This window comes from Jatropha curcas, chromosome 6 (genome assembly GCF_041381405.1).
Source record: "Jatropha curcas cultivar XTBG-Jc1 chromosome 6, XTBG_Jcur_1.0, whole genome shotgun sequence".
NCBI lineage: Eukaryota > Viridiplantae > Streptophyta > Magnoliopsida > Malpighiales > Euphorbiaceae > Jatropha > Jatropha curcas.
The window spans coordinates 23,410,371-23,435,438 of record NC_143156.1 but is presented as its reverse complement, the minus strand read 5'-3'; the positions used below and the strand labels follow the sequence as shown (position 1 = coordinate 23,435,438).

The 25,068-nt window shown below is 31.2% G+C and overlaps 2 protein-coding genes across 2 annotated transcripts; both read right to left on the bottom strand.

Annotated features, from left to right (window-relative positions):
- Positions 1–4,753: 4,753 nt before the first annotated feature.
- Positions 4,754–6,141, bottom strand: LOC105634839 (putative membrane-associated kinase regulator 4). The gene has a single exon (XM_012217771.4). It carries the CDS (start codon positions 6,010–6,012, stop codon positions 4,987–4,989), a length of 1,026 nt encoding a protein of 341 aa, XP_012073161.1. The 5' UTR covers positions 6,013–6,141; the 3' UTR covers positions 4,754–4,986.
- Positions 6,142–12,349: 6,208 nt separating this feature from the next.
- LOC105634829 (hypothetical protein) lies at positions 12,350–24,714 on the bottom strand. The gene is made up of 18 exons (XM_012217758.4): positions 24,352–24,714; positions 23,718–23,927; positions 23,391–23,486; positions 22,488–22,540; positions 22,065–22,161; positions 21,509–21,582; positions 20,591–20,708; positions 20,018–20,128; positions 19,209–19,285; positions 18,650–18,716; positions 16,011–16,076; positions 14,911–15,018; positions 14,670–14,800; positions 14,412–14,478; positions 14,214–14,281; positions 14,041–14,134; positions 13,420–13,490; positions 12,350–13,034 (listed from the first exon to the last, which is right to left on the bottom strand). The coding sequence occupies exons 1-18, from the start codon at positions 24,499–24,501 to the stop codon at positions 12,653–12,655; spliced, it is 2,040 nt and encodes a 679-aa protein (XP_012073148.1). The 5' UTR covers positions 24,502–24,714; the 3' UTR covers positions 12,350–12,652.
- Between the last annotated feature and the right edge of the window lie 354 nt (positions 24,715–25,068).

Genomic DNA, 25,068 nt, shown 5'->3' with positions numbered 1-25,068 from the left:
GCTAATCCACCTTGGGTTGGGTTTCTCAAACGCGCCATTTTTTAGGATTATGAATAGTGAAAGTTGTTAGTCATCAAAATGGTAACGCTTTATGACGACGTGCGATAGAGGATAATACCTCTCCTCCTTTCGTACTCCAGCGACCATTCAGCAAGAACCAGACGACAAACAACTTCTCCAGCCATGACATGTTTATTACCAATTATGGTTAAGTCAACCAAGCTTTCATTTTCACAAACTAAAATTTAAAGGTTTTTTAGTTTTGCCATTTTGAGGCTATCCTGTTTAGTTTAGCAACTTTGGCTACCATCTTTGATGCGGTAAGTTTAGAATCACCATCTCTAGCGATTTTGAGCTTTTCATTTTTGAACATTCGATCGAATCTCTCTCTCTCTCTCTCTCTTTGAGGTAAGATCTTCTCTTTTTCCTTTTTTTTTTTTCTTTTTGCTCTTTCTCTCTCACTCTCTAAGGTCAAATCTTTCTTCTCTTTTTCCTTTTTTTTTTTTTATAATATTCACTAAACTCTCCTTTTGTCATATATTTTACTTGATTTCGATTTAGTTTTGTTTGTGAATTTTTATTTGTAGTTTAAATCTGTCGATTTTGTAGATCAACTTGTTTTAGCTTTTGATTAATGATAGGTGTTATTTTTATAGTATTTTGAATATAATTTTTGTTAAGATTTTTAGTAGTTTTAATCACTTTAGTTAGTCTTTATTCAGTTTTAGTTATGTTTTTGTTCAAAACTTCCTTGAAACATAATTCACTTGATCTTGAGAAAATTTTGTAGGATTCTGATACAGAAAAGAGCTAAATAAATCAAAACTCTCAGGCTCTAGCACACCTTGGCAGTGTAATTCAGCACGCCTATGCGGGATTAGGGAAAATCAGCATAGAGACTCAGAGCCTAGCATGCCCTAGCGTGCTATATGGCACACCCGTGCCTCAAGATGATATCGATTCAAGGGAATGCTCACCTGAGCACGGCCTGTGCTGCATCCATCATAGAGACTCAGAGCCTAGCACGCTTAGCCGTACCATCTAGCACGGCCGTGTCACAGATTCCTCACTAGACATGCCCCTAAGCACGGCCCGTGCTGAATCATCCTTAGAACTCAGACTTCAGCATGCCCAGCCAGTGCCCCACAGCAAGCCCGTGCCGAAAATCAAGTTTTGCTTTGGCTCGAAAACGTTAGCCCAGTCCCTACCACTTGCATGGGCCCACATGAAATACTTTCCTAACGTGCCAAACAAGTTCAAATCCTATTTAGACGCATGAGAGAGTCCTAATTGAGAAGAAATTAAAAGCCTAAACAGTCTCCTATCTCCAAGAGATTTCCTACTTAATAAAGACTCTATTTCCTAAACAAAGTCGGAGTTTTTCCTCAGGAAATCTATATAAGGAGAGAACTCATTCAGTGTAAAGGTATCTCTGGTTCTACCATCTTTTGTTCTATTGTTTTTTCTCTCTCTCTAAGACTTCAAGTGATTAAGATTTGTGTCAAGATTCAAGGAAGCTGTTCACGTTATTTATTGACTAGTTTTTATCTCTAAACTCTTCATCTTATTTTTACTTTTCATTATTCACATTGATTATGGAATTATTTCAAGTTTAATTGAGTTTTATTTAATTACTATGTCGAACTAAATTCTCATACTAGAGATTTGATGTAGCTTAATTTCTTTTCCAATTTATAATATTAGATTTGATTTTCTTTATTCAAAGTATAATTCATTATTGAACTTAATGCTTCCAAACAGAGTTTCTCCCCTGGAAGCATTGCTTAAAATTGCCTTGATTGATTTCTTTCTATTCTCTTTTATTTGTTGAAGTTAATTTCTTAAAATAATTCCCTTATTGCCATTTAAATAATAGTATGTTAATATAATTTTGGTACTTGATATACAATTCTCGTGAGAACGATACTCTACTCATTTTATATTACTTGTTGTGATTTCGTACACTTGCGAAAAAGCCTGTCAATTAAGTTATTTTTTCTTAGTTAATTTTTTTATCCCTCTCACTTTTTATTTTTTTAAAGTTCCTTTACTTTTCTTATCTACCCTGTTTGATCCCTCAGAAATCGAAGGAAAGGTGTAGAAAATTAATTTTTTTACCTCTTCTAAGTGCACAAGCTCAACTATCTGAGTGTTCTATGAAATTTATTGTTTTATGATAAAATAATATTTTGGCAAACGTTGAATGTTTATAGGAATAGATATAAAAGATGGTTTCTTCGTCGGGTTTTTTTTTTACGGAGTTGTTGTGTTGATGATGGATTTGTTTGTTGCAGACGAGATCTGAATTTTTGTGATTGGTCTATGTTATTTTGGAAGAGATTGGTGTGTGATGGAAGGCGCTCCAGTTGTTGTGGCGGTGGTAGGCGACAGGAGAGGAGAGGCTTACAGGCTTACACAAAATAATATCAAGACGATGCATTTTGTGTGTGTTAACTCAAGGTGGGTTAGCTAACTGCAGTGTATCCCATTTTTATTATTCTTTTAATTTCAATTTTGACCAATTTCAAATTTATGGTGCAATCGTGACATAAGTTTCAAATTGAGGTGCTTGGGATTAAGTACTCTTTGGAGTGCAACTGTTATAATCTATAAAATTTAAGGTATTCAAAATGGTTTAGCCATTGACAAGCGGCGAACATGGATGTTAGTATCCAATAAAATAATTATTTGAGAGACAATCAAACATCACTTGTGGTTGAACAATCCAAATCATTCTTTTTTTCCCTCCAAAACAATCGTTTTCCATCACCATTTCTCCCTCCAATTTGGATAGTTTACATTACTAAATGTACACTATAAGCTTTTGGTTATGGCAACCACAACTTAGTACCAATTAGCAAGACTCTTAAATTAATTAACTGATTATGAACATTAGTATATTTCTATTATCCATTGGTCCATGAGAATTTTTCTAAATTTTTTATTTAAAAATCTGCAATTGATAATAGCAATGGAAGTTTACTGTATGCCATGGAAATTTTTGTAATGGAAGCATTAGGTTAGGTAACACATTCTGTATTGTAGCTGATGTGGAAGAAGTGCCTTTCTTTTGTTGGTAAGTTGGGTAGGGAAAAAGGGATTCTTGTAATCTGGGTATAGGTACCCCTTAGTGCTCAACAACATCAATTACCCTTTTTTGCTTCTTTCTTTGCTTCTAATCTTGTCAAATTTTTGGCTGACATGCTCTCTTTGTTTAAGGCTTATTACACCCACTATGAACATCAAAGAAAGCCAAAATAAGCCATCTGAAAGGCTGTTTCTCACCTTCTTTATTTGTTTATTTATTTATTTTGTTAAAGATTAGCGGGGAAATTGGATATTTAAATCTGATTAGAGGCTGATTGACCACTAATCATTTTTCAAAATCTGGACTAATTATTTATTAATTGTTGATAGGAAATCAGTTTATTTATTTATTGATGCAATTAAGAATAGGCACAACGTTTCCTTTTTTTAATGTAGGCCGATGTTCCTTACATACCTTTGAGAGAGGAAGACAGGTGTTTTCTTTTTGCATTAAAATCATCATTTAATCTATTGTCTTGTCATAGGATTTAATATCTATACTCTCTCTTCTTTACCTAATTTACATAATTACATCACTTTCCAGTTTTATATAATAATTAATTAAGGTGAAAACTAAGTAAGATTCGTAATTAGATTTAATGATGGTTAAAATATTATTTTTCTTTGTCATTATCATTTTTTTTTAAATTAAGCATAAAAGTTTTTTACCTTTTTAGGAAAATGTGCTTTCCGAAAATTGAATTTGTATTTCATTTCTATTGAAATTAAAGTGGCTTGCCGCTTTAACTAATACCTCGTTGATTTTGTCATCATCGTTTTATCACTGAAACAAAAGTGAAATTATTAATCCTAATAATCATATGTACAATCAAAACTAATAATTCCATTAATGATGAAATACTGTTGGCATGTGACTGTAAATCATTTGTTTTCTTTTTAGGATGTGGATTGTACATATCTGAACTATTCCTCTCTGTACTGAATAGTTAGGACCTGACCCACATTTTGTAGGATATATGATAGCCATAAGAATCTGCAGTTTATATATTTTTGTATATATCAGGAGAAACAGTCATAAAGATTCTAAAGTTCTGCATACACTACACATCAAAAATCTAAAATTGATTGCCAAATGTTCTTTCAAATTTAAATTAAGAAGCTCTATGATTATACCCTCAATTTTTTATTTTATTATAAGCCTTGCTATTGATGTTTAAAACATATTTATGATTATACCCTCGATTTTTTATTTTATTATAAGCCTTGCTATTGATGTTTAAAACATATTTTGGTAGTTGTTAGCTACTTAATTGTTTGAGTAGTTTTTTATAAAACGATAAAAATTAAAGAATTTATCTTAACCATTAAAAGTTAGTTCAAATGTTATGTTAAACATTGTAAAGAGTGTTTAGTTTCAAAACTATTTAAAAAGTTATTGTCGAATACAGTTTTAAAAGACTGCATCCATCAAATTTGAATTTTATTGGATAAGTTAGTCTCTAATGAACTTATAACTCAAAATTCATCAAGTGAAACAAAAGTGGCCAGCTTAGAAAGATTTGACTGATTTGAACCTTTTAGATTTATGTTTAGGAAGTATCACATTCATTTTTTATTTAGGGGTCAGTTCGACATTATTATTTGTAACAATTTTGTAAGCTTAAATTTTTGCAAATTAATGATTATTTTAAGAGTGTAAAACTAATTTTGGAAAAATTTAAAAATTATATTGTAAAGATCTATTGTTCATGAAATTTTATTTTTTAATATTTAAGAAACTTCCACGAAATAGTCTGATCTAATTAACAGTTAAATACAGGCATTTATAATTCTAACTCATGCCATGAACAAAATGACACACACAATTGAATTAATAAAAAGAGAAAAGAAACAAATCTAAATATTAACTTTTTTTTTTTTTTGAAATTTTTTGTGAATTCATCCTCTGCAAATCTCAGGTCTTTCTTGCTCATCACAAACAGCAATTTTGGAAGCAGACAGTGAGTAAAACCCAACTTGAGTTGCAGATTTTCTTGGACAAAACAATTGCTGAGATTGCTTACAATGAGCTATTGCTCCTTGAATTGGATTCTCAATCTCTGAATTCACACTGCTACTTCTTTTCAGAAATGGCATCCCATAAAACCCATTATTTATATTGTTAGAGCTTGAAGAAGATGACGACGAGGAAGAAGAAGAAGACGAAGACGATGTCTTATTTGTTGAATGTCGTTTAATAGCCATAGAAAACGATCTCCTATGAAGACGACAGCTGCAATCTTCATTAATCTTTTGGTTATTCTCTTTCTGAATTTGTCCAAAAGGCGTTTTCTTTACTGGCTTTCCGCGTTTATTCATAGATTCTCTAGCCTTTAGGACAATTCCTTGGTCTGCAGAATCATCAGAACAAGCAGATTTACCAAACAATGACTTGAAATACGCACGAGAAGCCTTAAGTTTTGAACTAAGCTTGAGCTTTCTAGTCCAAGAGTACTTGTTCGAGTTTTCGCTAATGGTGTCATCGTTTATTACTTGATCTGAGTAAAAGTAGTAGTCTTCTTGAGGATTTAGCTCTCTACTAACCTGACAAGACTCTGAAGGAGAAATGTTGCAAGATTCAAAAGGAGTACAACTACCTGTCGGTGTAGCCATTAACGGAGTGCTGTAAAATTCTTGGAAAGTATTGCTATTATCTTTGGAGTTTTGAAGGAGTTTTTCCACCATTTGTAACCGAGGAGGAAGATGAAGAGGAAGGAGCTTTCCCTTGTAGAATAGCTCATCAGCTGGAGAAGTTGAAGGCTCTTTTTCAAGTGAAATGGAAGACATTTGGAATTCAAATTCTCTCGTTTGAGGAGGAGAGTGAGAGTTTTTGGAGATAGAAAGAAAGTTGGAGTATGAACTAACTTCCATGTCAATGTAATCATCATCTGCATAATCATATGATGACAATGGATTCATTGCCATTTCTTGAAGCTCACTTCTGTTCTGGTTATGGAAAGCTGATGAGTTTGGTGGTGAGGGAGGGAAATGATGAGAAGGGTAGCACTTAAATGTGGGTGTGGGGAGAGTGATTTATGTGGTTAGGTTGGAAAGTGATGAATTGCAATTAGAAATTAAATAATTTTGTGGCTTATTTCTCATTTGCTTTGCTTTTTTTATATTTTTTTCCCTACATCATTCATTATAATAAGTGTTAGGAAATCATGCACTTTCTTAAAACAAAATAAAATAATCTTTAAACAAAGTAGATTTAGAAAAAAAAAATAGCAGAAACTTTTTTATAGAAAATTTGGGATTAAGTCCTAAATATATTGTTTTATATTAAAAAGAGTGAGTATTGTAGGGCACTTTATAAATTAATTATTAAATAAATAAATTACCATTATAAATTACTTAATTAAATAAATTACCATTGCTCAAATTTTATTCTGGGTGCCCGAAATGAAATCTGATTTTATAAAGAAAGTTTAATGTTCTGTAAAGCAAATATTTTATTAAACCATTTTTATTTTCTCTTCTTTTTTTATACAATAACAAACTTTTCAAAATAATTAAAATAACAAACTTTTCAAAATAATTAAAAATGATCTACCTAACTTTGAGTTTGAGTCTTCTTAATTACAAATCACTAATTTATTTGGAGATAAAAGGGAGAGCTACTCCCTGTTGTATAGCTCCCGCCTATTATACTATAAAAATAAAAGACCTTTTAACTATTATTGTTATATAGTAAGACTTTGATACCTATAACTAACTATTTAACTATTTTACTACATGTTAATTAAAAGTTAGGAAGGATAACATTTTATAATCTACTCTTTTAAATTTTAAATATTAATATAAATATTACACTATTGAACAATAGAAATAATAGAGAATTTCTATTGTTAAAATACTAAATATTAATAATTATTGTTCAACAAGGCATAAGTCTATATTTCTTCCTGAAAATAATTTCTCTTTTTTAAGGAAAAATATTTTTTTGGTAAAATATAATAAGGAATTCATTATGTTTGATTGCAATATTGAAAATTAATTTAAAAATTCAAAAAAATATTTTCCTGTCTTAAAAATATATAAGTATTTTTTAAAAAAATTAATTTTTTAATCAAAATCAAAATAATACTATTTTATATTAACTACTTTTCTTGGACATCACAAACTATTAAAAATTAAGAAAATATCATTTAGAAAAATATTTTTCAAAAACAAACAAAAATCTAAAAGAAAATCATAATTATACAAATCAAAATTATTGGATAAGATAGTCTTATGGCCCTCGCTTCATTATCATGACTTGTTCCTACATGATGAGATCCATAATTCATAAGGATTCTAATAATTTTCGTTCACAAAAACTATTATAAAAACTTTTTAAAGTCAACTTTTATAAGAAAAATAAATACCAACAAATAAAAAATGCATTTTATATGAAAAAAAATGCAAATAGCCACCGAATAATTAGTTGCTTAACAACCAAATATTTATTTCAATGCAAAAAATTAAAAAAGGAAAAAGAAAATGCATTTGTCTAATTAATAAAAGTTCTTCGAGGAGGGTAATGCTCTGCGAGTTTTACTAGAAGCTTGGCTCCTAAAATCTAAAACTTTAAAAGTTTTCTTTTCTTCTTTTACGGGCAGCCACCGATGAGCTTTTACCGGTGATCATTACTTCCTTTATTTATTTATTTATTTTTATAAATAATCCTCAGATTTGTATACAGATCTAAATTATTATTGTCCAAATATTGAGATTTATTAATGTCGATGTCTTGGGATTTTATTCTCAAATTTAGTTCTGAATTATTGTTATCATCAGTATGGTAATTTTGTTTAGTGTCTTTTGTTATTTTGATAGTTATGCAAAAACAAGTGTAGATCTCATTTCAAATAGAAAGAAGAAATTTGAAAGTAGTTAAATCGGACTTATAAAAAGACCATGAAGTCGAACAATAACCATGAATAGTCATCGAGTAGAGCAAACGGCCACCTATGACATAAATACTATACTTTGTCATATCAATCATATATTTCAAATCAAGATTATGTCTTTTTATTCTTTGTAATGATTGGTTTATTATTAGACTTCCTATATAAAAATAGAAAAACATATTGTTCTGTATCATATATTTGTATACAGTTTTCTCTTAATGAAATTTCTAGTTTGAATTCCTTTCAAAAATAAAAATTTTAGTACAAGCTTTCTTTTCGGTTCGCAATATGTGCATTCTCCGGCTTGTTGAGCTATTGCATTGATTTTTCTATGATCAGGAACTTTTAGGCGATATTAATTGTTGTAGTAGCTGTTAATTGTTCAATTAGTTTTTAGTTGGTAGCTATTTATATAGATTTTTAAATTAAAAGTGTTGATAAAAATAACTGTTTAATTAAATGTTTAACTTAAAACAACAAAAAAAAAAAAGGCATTATATGTTTAGTTAACTGCATTCAGGGAAAAAAAACAATGGATATGTCAAAAAATTTAATTAATCTTTGTGAAACGCTAAATGTTAAAATGTTTAATGTTTCATAAAAAAATTTAATCAACCTCTAAAAAGTACTTACTTCGTCCTATTTTGTTTGCTTGTTATTCCTTTTTTGGATGTATCAAAATGTCTGTAAGGTTTTTAAATGTGTATATTTAAACAATTACTTTTTCCATAATGACTTTTATGATTATTCATTAAATGACTAACTTTTATCAATATCTCAATGAGTTAAGGGTGAAAAAGGGTAAAATAATTTTTATTGATTAAATTTTTAATATACGTGTTTTATCAAACCATGCAAACAAAATGAAACGGAGGGAGTATTATAAAAGCGATATTACCGAATGATATAATTAATAGAAATAGAGTTTGACTTGGTCAAATTACTAAAAACTAACTCAAAAACTGCTGTTGAACGTGCAAGCGGGGTAATTTGCATGTGGTGATTTGTTGTTTTTTTTAAAGCTTTCCTCCTCCTCTTGTACAGAAAATCTTTATTTACAAATAATGTGTAAGATAGGTATTCCATCATTTGGTGCATTAGAAAACGAATTATACAAAAATTCCTAATTACCATTTCTAGGAATTTAGAAAGTGAATTGTCAACTTCACCTACTACTAAAGGGGAATTAGAATTTATCAACAAAGGGTTGGCTAGGATGTTAAGTCATTTCAATCCCACTAAGGATCAAGAATATAAATTTAATTTCTAGAAAGCGCATTTTGATCGAGAACCAAAAACATTTACGCTTTATGGTCCGAGATTTTATATATATATACAAGAGTTAGAATTTTATATGAAAAGATGCTAGAAATTTATAATTCTTATATAATGTTGAAAGGGAAGTGTAATGAGTAAATTGTTAGTAAATTGATAGCATTTAATTTTTTGTTAGTAAATTGTTTATTCATAAGTTAAGCACATGCTTATCAAAGTTATTAGATATTTCTAAATTATCTAATAATTGAAAAGCAGCTAATGCTTTTCTCTGTATTTATAATTTAATTATAATATAATATGGTTTATTGGTTTTTGTCAGTGTGCTGTGCCCCCCATTAACTAATTAATTAAACAAACTTCAAAAAGGCTCCCTTTGCTGGATGCTAAGTTATAAACAAATTTTAAAACTTTACCTGATTTTACTACTTTTACTGGATTCCTGGGTTTGTTTTTTCATTGGAAAATCCCCCCAAATCACTTTTTCATGGAATCTTCTCAAACTTGTCATTTGTTTCAAAAAAAAAAAAAAAAAGAGTGATTTATGGTATTTGTGAGAATCTCTTCAATCAAAAATCTAAAATTCAAATACTATGCACTTCCCTCTTACTAATCAAATTTCATCATACAAGCACTCATAGCCTAGTGGTAAGTACATTACGATCTGACAATAGATTTAAGCTCTAATCCTCATTCCTCAATATTGAAAAAGAAAAAGAAAAAAACTAACCAACGCTATTCGATTACATTCGATTCAGATGTGAGTTAGTCAAAAATTTGAATTTAATTTTTCACTTTAGGTTCTGCTTTTTGTAAAGAAAAAACGACTTGATCAAAATAAACAAATTACAAATTACTGAACATAAAATTTTGGTTCAAACCAAAAATCAAATCAACTTTATTTTGATAGATTTGGTTCAGTTTAATTTCTTATAGTCGTTAATGTATATTCTTTTATGTTGTTTAGTTACATTGAAATGACAGAAAGAATAGAAAGATTTTTGAGAGAGGAGAATGTATGAGTTGTTGACTTCACCGTCACTAAGAAATTAGAAAACAACACATGATCCGACATCTGATGGTGGAGTTAAGGAAATTGTGGATGAAATGCTCGAGACTTTTGTTTTTGTCTTCCATTTTACACATTCCCCACTTTTATTTTATTTATTTATTTAATTAAGTTGTAAACTATTAACAAACCCAAAGGGGCATTAGTCCTTTTCCCTTTGTCCAAAACTTTTTTGTTATAGCTCTTCGGTTTTCAAAACAACAAGTCGTATTAAAAAACACATCTTGCTATTATTTCTTTGGATTTCTTTGTAAAGTCTTATTAGTCATATTCAAGGCATCATCATGTTTATTGTTATGAGTTATAAGCAAGTTGTTAGCCCTAACCCACATGCCTCAATTCAGAATAAAAATGATATTTTTGAACCTTTTAAAAGAAGGAGAAAAAAAAAAGAGATAAAGAGAGTACATTTTTCTTTTCTTTTCTTTTCTTTTTAACATTAGGAATTTACATTTATGCCTAAATGAAATATGTTTTAATCCCAACTTCATCGATAAAAAATACTAATTAATCATGATATACACACTATCCAAAATATAGTGTTCTAATATTAGGAAGGGATTCAATCTCGAAATAAGTTTTCTATAATCATGTTCGTTTTTAAGAGTGGAATTCAATTCCTTAAAAATTATCTTCTTTTTTGAATTATCAATAATGAATTGAAGTTTCTTTTTTTTTTTTAAAAAAAAAAAGTTATTAGGAAGAGGAAACTTGAAGTAAATTTATAGTTAAGTTAGGTATACACTTATGCTACAATAAACTTAAAGACGTTAACGTTCTTGCAATAATAAATATGTAAATCGAGAAGCGAGAAATGTCATATACTAAAAAGTAATTTTCATGGATATATCTTCAATAGGAGCCTAATGCAAATAAAGGCTGCTTAATCTCATTTTCAACCATCAGAAACAATAATGAATCGCCAATTTAAACACTATCCAAATAAGAGTGTTTGGTTTTAAGGCAAAATCTGAAAATATTAATTGTTATGATAGTTATTAGATGTTGCAGTAGTTATCAATTTTTTCACCAGCTGTTAGCTAAATATCATGAAGATAATATTTCTCAATTCAATCCCTAAAGTCTAAACATTAGTATAAATGTTAGACTACCGAATAATATAAATAACAGAATAATATTTCAACTTTGGTCAAAACACTAAATATTATCATTGAAATTATTGTGGAACTGCGCTCAAGAATCACATCACTATATGTATATATATATATATATACATATATATATATATGGATCCTTTCTCTTAGATATTGAATTCAGATTTTGCACGGATATAAAAAGTACAGGCACAGGATAGCCATAAATGTGCCAATCGAAATGACCCAACACCCACAAATTCAGGATTGCTAGGGTTTCTTTCAGTCGTTAGATAAATAGACAAGAGGAACCACTCTACTTCAAAAAAAATGGGTTCCATTTGCCGGGTATCCCACCAGCAACAAACCAAAGTAGAAAATTGCAGCAGCTAAACATTTTACAGCCAAAAACTTTGATTTTAGTGACTGCCTTTCTAAGAGATCTTTGGCTAACTATCCACTAGCTTCTGTAGTCTTGTAAGGAAAGCAGAGGAGGCCCTGCATAATGATGGTGCTGTCCAAAAGATAAGACAAATTCCAACTTCCAGATAAGGAAACCTTTGATGATACATCTAAAACTCGAATTCTATTGGATTTTCTTTCCATAAAATTGCATCAATAAAGACACCAGTATCCCCACATTCCTCGTTTTGGTTTCTACAATTCTTATTGAAATAAAGCATAAAGGGTTACCATCAATATCAAAATAGCCATCTCCACCAAACAGTCTCAGGACTATCATTGAATTCAAATACAATTCCAGCTAAAATAAATATAAAAAGAACATACTTTGCAGTAATTGGCGTTAGATCCATCATTTCGAAGATATTTCTAATTAACGGTTATAAATTCATCATATAAATTATTTTCTCAAGAATCAAGAAAGGGAAAGGAAAAGGGCATGCTGCATTGACAGAGCCAACTCATGAAGATTGCACCTAATGACAGGTCAATGCATTTATTCCATACAATTGTAGTTCCACATTTACATTCATTGAGTTTCATTTTTCGTCTTCCGGCATACAACTTTTACAATTTACAGAAGAATGAACAAATTGAAACTACACCCAATGTTACAAATAAGTTACACCGAAAAACACGTGGCATAAAATTCAGCTTTCGGGGAGGTCACGCACAACTTTTTTTTTTTTTTTTTTCTTTTTGGTCATATTAATATATTGACTTGCTTGTTTAGTCGATATTCATTGCAGAAGTCACAGATGAGGGAGAGCTCATCAGCTGTCACTAGTTGCTGTATCACCAGATTTCAACTCCCTTTCTAGCTCATCAAACTCCCAGTCACCAATCTCTTCTGTTGAGTAATCTCGAGCATCCTTCCCGAACTCTGACTCAAGCTTTGCTAGTTCGGCTGCAGGATCTAGCACCAGCTGTTCCTCAACTGAAGGTGCTTTGGGTTGCCCGTCTGTCTCAGATTTTGGTGTACCAGCATCTGGTGTTGTGTTTTGCACTGGACTTCCCCATAGGTTCTCAGATGCAGTCTCTGTCTTTGGTGTTGGTGGATTCTCCAATTCTAGATTTGGTCTTTCAATGGCTTCAAATTCCTTTCTCAACTTTTCAATACCTTCTAATAGTTCTTTAATCTTTGCATCATCTTTCCTGGATCAAAGGGGACACCATATTTCAGAATATATAATGGATATAATTGCATAAGATAATCATTGTGCATTTGAACTTCTATTCTAAATTTATTAAACAAATTTTGAACCTGTAAACGAGGGAGAAAAATTGAATCAAAATCTGAAAGGAAACATCTTAAATTATGCCTTTTTGCTAAATTTTCCTGCAAATGTTCCAAATTCATAATCACACAAGTTTTCTGACAATCTAATTTTGTTTATGTAACCAAACAACCAAGGAAAATCTATGCACTATAATCCTCATTTAGCCAATTTGAACTAAATACTTTCATGTCAAAAGCCTAACAGATAAGAAAAAGTGAGAAGAGGAATAAGAGCAATTTAGGACACAGCCAGAATTCCACCTGTGGATGGCCCCCGGTTGAACATAGAGTTGTTCTCTCATGTGATCCACCACACTGAAGGTAGTTATAATCTGAAACACAACAGCAAAATTTATGTGTCAATCTACGCTAAGCATGTGATACTGATAAAGGACTGGGGAGTCAATTTCAAAGAGAAAGATTAAATTTTTTAAAATGATAAAAATTTTGAAGAATCCACAGAAAAAAAAAAATGTCTCAAACATTCACAAAGAATTGGATTGCACTGAAGTTATGCAAAGCTCTTTTCCTAAAATAGGTAACAAAAAAAAAAAAAAACAAGAGTGAGACAGCTTCACATACTACATATTGATAATTCAAAATAAACAGTATGCCAATAACCATAACTCTATTGATTAGTAGATGATATTATGTGTAAGTCAATGCCATTTGGTTAAACCTCTCACATCTACAACGCTTTATCCAAAGGTCAGCAAACTTGCAGTACAGATGTGAGAGCAACCCCAGCTTAGAGGGAATCATTCAGCAGCAAGAGATCTCTTGAGGAAGTAGCATTTTCCCTAGGGTAAAGCAATAATAAAACATCTAACATGTCATTTGCACACTTCAACTGAGAAAAAGTTAACCACCGCCATCATGTACCTTGGCTTCATATTCCAAATATTCCTCCTCGAGATGTTTCCTTGGGTGAATTACTTTAGAATCATCATGATCCAAACTACCTGCCATATCTGACCTGTATATCAAGTAAAAAAAAAAATTAGAAAAATAGATCGGAGTATTCCAGGACATCATCAAAGCGGAAAATATATCACCTTTCACTTAAATGCTTTAGATTATCCACAAATTTCTCAATGCGGCTGATAGCAGGCGCCAACTCTTTCTGCATAAGGAATAAAGAGACTATCAAAATGGGAATGTACATGCGCACATGAGAGAGAACGAGAGAGAAAGGGAGAAAGAAAAATATGTGCTATTTGCAGATAAATATTCTTTGAAAGAAATGAGCATACCTTGTAACTAGAAAGAAGGTGGATTGCCAAGTTCACGAAATACTCCTCATGCTTCTCCAGTTCATCACTTGAAAATGTAAACAAGTACCAACAAAAAAATTCAAGGTATTTTCAGTCTGATGTACAAGATGTAACAGAGAATAAGGAATATTTTCTTTCATATTAGAAAGTAAACAAACACATACGATAACACATTGCTAATCCCAAAACAGAAAGAACACTTAAGATCACGCAAAATCACAAAATTGAAGTACGTACTTGACCTGCTTCTGCTTCATTTCTGCATATGAGCACTGGAGAACCCAAGTGTCTTCCAGAAAATTAATCCAGGTACTCAGGACATTTGCTTCTACCTTGCATGCAGCAACAGATTTTGACAGCTCATCTTCCTATAACGAAAATGAAAAGATATATCAAAGAATAATGGGGATGACCAAAACTTTACATAATCGTTTATAAACGTGACAGAACATAGAAAGCAGATGAGAAAGATAATCACCTTTGTTTTCAAGTGCTCAATGATTTGATTGTTAGCTTCATCAAACTGATCTCTTTCTTCCTTAGCATTGCGAAGGCGTGCATTCGCAGCAGCCAAGGAGATATTAACCTAAACCACATTGACAAGCCTTTAACTGTTTGCAAAGATAGGATAAGTGGATAGTAACTAGAAAAGAAGGTATATGGACTTAAAAGAAGATGCTGGTCAGTCATGGTAAATATAGTTTTACTAATTACAGGACATTCCCAGTTCAAAAGCAAAACTATGAGGAACAAATATGGAAAAACTATCATGTTACATTTGGAGGGAAGGATTTTGATTGAGGGGATTCAGATGCAATTTTTTTGGCTTAAAATATGGGTCCATGAATGCATATACGAATTTAACTAAGACATATTTGAAATTGAACCTTTTAATAGTTATTTCAAATCTACTCTAAAATTGGTTTCATATCCATATGGGTGAGTCTAACCTATATACATGAACCTAATCAACTAAAGAAAACCTAAGCTTTATCAGATCCAGATCTCTCTGCTTATCTAATCATTGTGAAATTTGAAAAATTATCATATGATGGAGAAAATTGTCATATCCTATACCACCACCAATCATGGCATTGCCATAGTGGATAAGGAAGCACATGAGTTCCCTTATTTTGAGAAATGGATGATGCAGTGATGCAGGATGACTCTGGTTTACAAACAATATTCCTGTGTAGACATGTTCTCACACATACTCTAGTCAAATTCATCACTGCAGTACAAATAGTGTACATTGCCTTCATGGAATAGCGAGTTATCTAAGCCGCCTTACATTCTAAATTTACCTATTTCATAATGTCAATGCCAACGATGTTATTTCTTAATGTTGATACAAATAAATGTTAAATGTGCTGGTTTTTCCAGCAAAAATGTCATATCCAAAACTATTCAATGCTCCTGTGAAAGTTGTCAAATAGCAGAATGATTAGCAACACACTAAACTTAGGATATTGAAAAGAGTAAGAAAAATGGAATAATAATTGCCTCAACAACCACTCATTAAAAGCAGAGGCAGATGGAAGAAATGACACAATGCAAGAAAGGGGGGAAGTGAAAAACCTTCTTCAATTGAGCTTCAAGTTCATCTCTTTGGTTTTCAAGTACAGCAATTTCAGCCGATATTTCCTGGAAAGATAACAGAGAAAGAAACTTTAAATTTCCCTCTGACCTGAATAAACATATGCAATATGCATGACTTTCCTGGTTTCTAGTAGGCATATGCCACAAAACTTGAAAAGGTTTTAAGCCATAAAGAAAACATATGCCCAATAAAACGAATTTAATCAAGAAAAACATTCAGACAACAACTGATAAATTAAATTCATAAATTATGATTGAAGCATGAAAGTTGAAACTAGTGAACAAGATATATTGATAGCTCACCAAATACAAAGAAATGTTAGTACATCATAAATCAAACTGAATGACTAATTAGGTGAATACTTCCTCTGAACAGATCAAGAATGATGTTAACACCCAAACTCATGATACAACTAGCCATCACCATTCCATTAGGCAAAGATCCATGTGCATAGCAAAAATATGTAGTCTATAATATATATAAAAGTGGAAATGGAAAGGAAAACAATTGGATGGACAAAAATACCTTTAGTAAATAATTATTATGTCAATGAAGAACAAATTGACAAATGGTAACTCAATTAGGAATCTTAATAATTAATAAAGGACAATTATTATAGGTACAAATCTTATTGGAACTGTCCATATCCAGTTCATCTTTCAGAACATAACATCCTATTGACTCCCTCCTACCTATTGTTGCTCATATCACTACACACCTCTAAGGTATTCTCCTTTTCATAATTGAAACTCTTTTTTCTTTTGAAATAACTTTTTTGTTATTTAGTTACGGTTTGTGATATTCCTTTTGGCCAATTTTATATTATAATTTGACTTCAACTCATTATGTGTTTTGTTATCCTTCAAGATTTACAATTCAATAATGTTTTTTTTCCCCTCTAATTGTTCAATTTATTGTGCACCCTCTATTAATAAATTCTATTCTTTACTTGTCAGTTGAGTTTGAATTTATATTATGTTTCTTATTAATGATATTATGTACATTATGTATGTGTGATTCAATTTTTATGAAGTGCTTATTTTATAATATTGACTTTATTAGTTCATTAGTTCAATTAATTAATAAAAAAAAAGATTTAGGGCATAACATCAATTTTAATTTATTTTTCATGATATTCCCTGCCAATATATCATTTTTTCCATTTCTATCTATCTATTTAAAATCTATAATATTAATATATATAAAAAAAAAAAAAAAAACAAATGAGATGAATAATTGGATGTGCAAAAACACTCTCAGCAATTTATTATTTTAAAGGTTAAATGTTAAAAAGATAATAAAAATCACCCTATTGTGAAATATTTAAAATCTATAATAAAATTCATATTTGAGTTCAAATTGGTAAATATGTTTGACTACTAACACATTTGATTTCTCTAGAAAAAAGAGTTCACTAAAAAAGTCTTATTTATTTTGACTATCAAGGACCAGTATCATTTCACGTCCAAGACTCCTTGCCTTATCATTTTCCATTTTGATCGTGGAGGTATTTTGCTAAAGATATTTCACTCACACACTACTTTTCAAATCTTTGTTTTGTTTTTGCACTTTGTTTCAATCATGCTCTCTACTTTTACTATATATGATTTTATTTGATAGACTTAATGGTTTTAAAACTTAAAAAAAAAAAATTATATCAATATATAGATTGATTTAACCAAATAATGGTTAAAAATAGTTAATGATGACTATGCACTTACAATTTAGTTCTCAAATTACAGTTTGAAAACTTAATATAAAATAATGGAGTTCAAAAATGCAATTAAAAATTAAATGTAAACCATTGTACCCTTTTCTTCGAAGATGTATATCTTTTTTATGTCCTTGTTATATCATGTATTACTAGACTATTATTTTATTTATATATTTATTAATTAGTATCAATTTTTCTTATTAATTGTTTGTTTTTTTCTCTTATTTAATCCTGGTTTTACATCAAAGTCATTGGTTTGAACACACTTTCTAATTTCTCATCAAAATTATTGGTTTGTATGCAAGTTCTAATTTCTCATAAAGTTATAGTTTAGCTATTTGTTATAGATTATTTTAGTATTTTAGTATTAAAGTTAAAAACAATTATGAAAAATATATACAGTTATAAGGAATTCTATTTAGGATTTAAAGCTAAATGACAATGACACTTTGTTTGAGGAATGTTATTGCAACAATGAATCAACTGCGAAAAGTATCCGATATCATAAAACATATAATTTTTGTATAATTATCATAAAAAGTTATCTTATTACACAAGCAGTTTCTAAGCACTCTTTTCTAGTTCTATTAATAAAGGAAATTAAATTCATATAAATACAAACCAAGAATATTGGTTCTTTTTTTACTGGCAGTTAATTATTTTTGTGGTTTCACTTTGCAAGAGTTGTGAGCTTTGCAATGAGATATGACTAATCAAAGGCAAGTACTATTGGCAATTTCTTTAAAATGTGCATGTTCAAGATATAGCAGACTCTAATCAACCCATTCAATGAGAGATAAAAGCAGGCTATCTTCTAAAGATGGTTTTTATGACCTTATGCTGAACATTGCAACAAATCAATAATTAATGAGAAACGCGAGCTTTTCTTTGGAAACAAATTACCTTCTCTCTTTCATTAGCTTCATCAGCTTTGGTAACACGAACTTTCAGAGCCTCTTCTTTTTGAATTCTGCCAATTAATTAAAGGAAATCCAGCATCAGTTCTAAACATAATGACAGATTTTAATAATGTTTATTTTGTAATGCTGGCTCCAGAGATGGTGTAAAGTTATTTATGTTTGCTTCTTGGTCTCAACAAGGAGTTAGGAGTGTTCCCATTCTGACATTATGGTCTGGCATTCTCCGATATTTACTTCCAGAGGACTTCCCAAATCCCAGCTCAGAAAAGAAATATTTGTTAAGTCCACCTAGATGACAGGCTTGCTCATGTTAATACAGATGTATTACCATGTTAAGTGAAATCTTTTGAAACACTTAAAAGAGTTGCAATTCAAGCATAGGAAACCTTACAAGAATATTAAGCACCAAAAAGAACCTATTGATGGCAATGCCCAAAAAGTTCAAAAACCAAGAAACTATAGCAGGAACAAGATTTGGGTCAAAGTGAAAGATGCTAAAGGTGTGGTCATCAATTTTTCAGGTATAAACAAAGAATTTTTACCTTTGATCTAAAATGCGCTTTTCAGCTTTTGCTGCGGAGCTAGCAAGGGACTCTGACAAGATCTTCAATTTGTCAACCTGCTCATATAAGCAAAACAATAATAATGAAGTTTTTCATGTAGCTTAGAATTGCCTATTTAATATGAACAATAATAGAAAGCAATTGTCTGAATTCAATCAAAACCAAAGATAATAGAGGCATAAAACTCAAAAACTATTGAGCAATGAATCATCTCCAGCGACTTAATTACTTAAGAGGGGGGAGAGAGGGAGAGAGAGGGAGAGGATGGGAACAAAATCAATGCCAAGATGCATTCTTTGTCATGAAACGCAAGTTGGGCTGGGGCTATGTTCAAAACAGCTACTACCAAGTATGATTCTGTGACAGGGACCACTTCACAACAGGCCAAAAATTGTATATGGAGACAAGTAAACCAACTGAAATATGGACAAAAAAAAGCATGTTTTATGCATCTGCAATTTGATGCAACACCAGATGACATGCATACAGAAACGTAAATTTACATAGTTCTTATTAGAGAAGTCTACCATGACTTCTTAAGAGACAAATAACTAGCACTTCTCACACAACAACCATCTATCATCACCTCTGAACACTAAAAACTGTAAGAATAGACCACTAAGACCTGTACAAAAGCAAAGATATGATGCTTCATCATTCAAGTTCTTAATTACTACTATATAAAAATAAAAGTTTTACTTTTTCCTTTTCTTGTTTGATTCATCATAGAGCCAAGACTTCAGAGATGTAATCTAAAAAAACAGCCCCATAGCAATAGCATAACATACCTTTAGAGCATGAATCTCCGGAGAGTCTCCAAAGTTCAAATCTTTTTTTTTCCGTAAAAGCCCTTCCAATCTAGAACAGATACGAATTTGTGAAAGTGCTTCTTTCAGGACCTGCAAACATTGTCAGATCATTTTTGGTCATTGCACTCAACAATGGTCAAGAAGTTGCTACGTGCTTTTAGACCTTGTTTATTTTTCTTTCACAATACACAATATTAAATTTAAATAAAAATATTGTAACAGTCCTTAATAATAACCCACCATGGAGATGTACCAATTCGTTTCCTTATCATTCTTATTGCAATCTCAATATAACAGCCATTAATAAATAATATTATATTACAGATGTATGACCAAAGCTCACATATAAAAATGATAAAATGCTTAATCTCAAAATTTTCAATCTCTTTTCATATTTCAGAGAAAAATCTAAAATTTCTGTATCTAACAATGCATGTAAGCACTGCAAGTACCTAATGAAATATCGGATAAACATGCAGACCACTAGTTAAAGAGCAATGTATAAATTCAGATAAAAACATGAGGGAAGATAATCACAATGCTCAAGCTCACCTCTATATTTGCCTGAAACGTTCCATCAGATGCTCTGTCCTGATCTTCATTTGATGGCTTCTCCAGTCCAATCATTCCATCAAGTTTGTTCTTCAGATCAATCGCTTCAGCATCTATTCTGTGATCAGGAAACACACAAGAAGAGAGAATTAAAAAGCACCCATTTCCTGCATTCACTGTTTTTCTTTAATTCTTCATTGATAACTCTATATGTAAAGCACCAATACATCCAATCACTGAAACAGCACAACAATCCAAAGCCAAGAGAAGATTTTGGATTTCCAATCTATTCTCATCAAAGCTCAAATCCAATTTGACAAAGATCAAAGACTCATGAGATTTTTCTATTTTAAGTTTATATTTTGGGGGTCCATGGATTGGCAAGATAGGTCAGATCAAAGTAGAAGAATAAAATTTATGCACACCTCACATACACAAAAGTTAATTTTGCACGAAAATTTTGTCTTTGTTGCAAGTTCTAGCTCATCAACTGAAACTGAAAATCACTTGAGGAATAATTGATGGCAGGGAGGACTAGCAAACGTGCTTTAATCACCTAAAATGTGTTAAAATGGGAAACGGAAAAGAAAGAACAGAATTTTACATCTTATTCAATATTTTGAAAGTAGAAAGCAACTGGCACCTTGTATCTTTGTCTAAAGAATAATCATCTTCAACACACTTGCTAAGAAATGAATGCAAAATATAAATAAATAAATAAACCAAGATTAAAAGGCTTGAACTTAATTAAAGATGAGAACTTTATTTTTCTAAATGTATGTACGTCATACATATAAAAAACTCAATCTAAACTTCAAAAAGATGTGCATAAAGCCATTTCTAAGTAAAAGAGTTTTCAGAAAAAAGAAAAAAAAAAAAGAAAAAGGGAAGTTCTAGCTTTTTTTTTTCTTTAACTACCTTCCAAGATCAGCACTAATTTTCAGCCCTGAAACAGCACCTTGTGCAAATTGAAGCAATTCCTCCCGTTTCACCTATGAAGTCATCCAGAAGGAGAAAGGGAGAAAAAAAAAAATCAAAATAATATTCTTTAGTTTCAGGCTGCAATAAGAAGCAATGTACAATCAATTCATCTCGGTTTACCTAAACAATATCCAATCAGACACCTTCCCACATATTAATCTCATTTCCTAAATAACTCTCTTGGAATGCCAGTTATTATTACTTTCGCCATTTCAAAGTCCATCCCCTTTTAAATTTTGCACTTTTTTTCTTAAGTTTGTTTCACATCAAGGGAAAAGAAAAGAACAGAAAACAATAGAAATAGCACATTATAGGTCGTAACATTTTTATTTTCAACATTCATCGTTCAACATTTGCATAACCAATTGGTCAAGACTCAAGACTAAACTTTAATCCATATAAGCGATTGAGCATCAACAAGGTCTAATACTGTAAGCAATTAAACGTCCAATTGTGCATAATATGAGTGAAGTCAGTATCCTTAATTCTTTACCAGCACTTCATCTTGGTAGCTAGCAAAAGCTGTAGCCAGATCCTGTATACTGCTCAGTATTGCATTATGAACTTCTTTTCCTCCAGTCAGACAGATCCTGAGAGTAGCCAAAATTTTAAAGACAATTCAGTCTCTTTTGGAATAGTCAATATTTGCGGCATAGTTTCCATATAACCTCCAAGAAGAAGCAATGACTATGAAATAAAATGAATGTATTTCTTACAAAAGTTAAAAATAATGAATCCAGGGTTGAATCCAGGGTTCCGTGAGTTAAAGCATGAGTATTGCTTTGTATAACCCACAGAAATTTCAATTAAAAGAAAAAGGAAACTTGAATTGACACCAGCGAGATCCTAAATATATGCTAAAACTTTAGACCCTGATTTTAGGCTTAATCATTGTTATAATAGGCAGGAGACTCACCCAAACATTTCCAGGAGCAAAGAAATTTCTTCATCATTTGGTGCTTCAAGAATCTGAATCATACGAAAAAGTTAACCTACTGTTAACCTCTATAATCAGCTATTACAAAATCATAATCAGCACATATGAAATTGTCAAACCAATATTGCCTATAATCGTGCCTGAAGTTGTAGAAAAAGAAATTACATTGACGACGAATATGTAAATGCTTTTACCACTGCCTTCCTTCAATTAAGCATCTAAGATATGCACCCCAAAAAATATTTATTATGGCTCCATTTATCTCATATAAAATATTTTGTCATTTGATTGTAATGTAGAAAATCAACTAGAGACTATTTTCTGGTGGTCAGACAGAGAATGTTTAAATTTATAAGTTTTTCTCTAAACTTGTTTATAAGTGTTTGCATAGAAGAGAAAATTCCAAAAGAAAAGGGGACACAGAGTAAATTGCGCTGGTTTTTTGCAATCAGTGGCATCTAATGATGATGTCATTAATGGCTCCAAGTGTGGTTTACCAACTAGCAAATATGCGTACTCCATTTTGTAAGTTTGCATATGACAGAAAAATGATATCCCATTTTGAAAATAGAAAATTCTTTTCCCTAAAAATGACTTAATTTTCCCCTTTATCATGAAAACATTACTGTTAACCAATTTTTCTAGGCACCCTAAATACGGGAAACTGCAAAAAGACTAGGCAAGAGATTATTAATAAACAGTGTACGAACACACTTGAAAAGAATGTGCATTGCTATTTACTATGGTATAAACGTCTATCATGAAATCAAATCTTGTTCAATTGGATAATGGCAATAAATGTTCATCTCCTACTGATTCTCAATATTGATTCATTGACTTAATGTCTAAGCATGTTTAAACAGATGGGTTAGATAACCGTACCATGGACAACGTTATGCCTTCCAAAGCCTGACTTCGGAGAAAAACATCACGAAAATTCATTGGCTCATCCCCACCATCGGAATCATAATATAGAACCTATTTCACCATAGCAAACAGTTAAAAAGCTGGAATTTTCAATAAATGTGTTATTTCCAGTTATGAATCATTTCGAAGAGGTAACTTAAATTTCCAACTTACCACTGCAAACAGCACACCTGCACTTAAAATTTCATAAATATGCAACAATGTACAGAAGATTACCTCAAAAAAAAAAAAAAAAATGATAATTTACAATAAAAGTAGTGCGTATAAAAAGTACTCACTTACCATTGACTGTTTTCTTGGATTTTCCTTGCCTTCATCAGGAAAAAGGTGTTGCTCAAGAGTCCTTTGTTTATCTTCAGATAACTTCCCAACTTCTTTAAGCAGAAACAACCATCTTCTCAGCAACAAAACCCTCTCAGGACCTCTACAAGACACAGCAGCCTCCTCCAGTCTCTTTACAGTTTGTTTAATGCTTCTGAAAGTTCGATTACCCTGCATAAACATGCAACTCATTAAATTCATTGCTTAGAAAATTAGACAGTGATAAAATGCTAAATAAAACAAACACAGCCACAATCAAAATGAAAACTAATCAGCTGCTACAAGCTCACAACAACGGCTTAGTTTACATACACAAAGCCACACACACAAGAAAAAAGTCATTAACAGCTACTACTTCAGTTACTTCGACTCCACATTTGAACAAATATAATTAAAACAAAGAAAAAACAAAAATTAAAACCTCTAATTTAACCAAAGGATAATTTCTACAAATTAAGCCATAGAAAGCAAGAATCGTAACTAATTAAACTCTTAACATCACAAAAATTGTAAAAATAAGTATAAATTACAGTAGCAGAGAGATAGAGAGACAAATTGGCGAAATAAAATTACAAATGAATAAGGAAATCATTACAATGCGATCTTGCAAGATTTTGGCTCCTTCAGCGACCGCTTGGCCCGCATGTTGAACGACAGAGTCAGCATAGTTCTTGACGGCGCGTGTTAGGTTGTTCTTGTTCCCCACCTCCACTGCCTTGTTCACGGCGGATCTCAGCCACGACATCTTTCGGTTTTCGAAATTTTGTTTAAACAATTTTCCACTTAGAACACGAAAATGTTTCTAAAAATGGTTTGGTACTTTCTTTGTCAGTTAGCTTTCAGAGAGAAAGAAGAGAATACTCGTGGAATTTGGATTTGGGGTTTTTTGGAGGTTGATGAACAGAAAAATCAGAAATGTTAGAGTGATTATCAGATAGAGACGGTGTACCTTCGTGCTGTGGACCAACCAATTATTACACAATATCATGATTTTATTGGCTATTGCCATACCAATTGTAGCAGTTCAATAATTCATTTCAACTTAATTTAGCAACTAAACTTGAGTTTGTTTCACAAAATTTATTAAATTTATCAATTTTGGAATTGGTTAGAATCCTTTTAAAAAATAACATCAATGTATAAATTAAATTAAATAAAAATAATAAAAATAATGTTCAATTTTTGTTTTTTTTATGCGAAAGGGGGAACACTCATATAAGCAATCAAGAAGATCTATCCTACACCAAGACACAACTTGCACATCGAAACGCAATAGATCTAGCACCTCAGTAGGGGCATGCAAAACCAACTT

Coding starts and splice junctions, on each gene's coding strand:
- LOC105634839 (XM_012217771.4), bottom strand. CDS start 6,012: ATGGCAATGAATCCATTGTCATCATATGATTATGCAGATGATGATTAC.
- LOC105634829 (XM_012217758.4), bottom strand. CDS start 24,501: ATGTCGTGGCTGAGATCCGCCGTGAACAAGGCAGTGGAGGTGGGGAAC. Junction 14,479..14,669: donor ATGAAGCAGAAGCAGGTCAA/GTACGTACTTCA, acceptor TACATTTTCAAG/TGATGAACTGGAGAAGCATG. Junction 14,135..14,213: donor CTAAAGCATTTAAGTGAAAG/GTGATATATTTT, acceptor CTTGATATACAG/GTCAGATATGGCAGGTAGTT.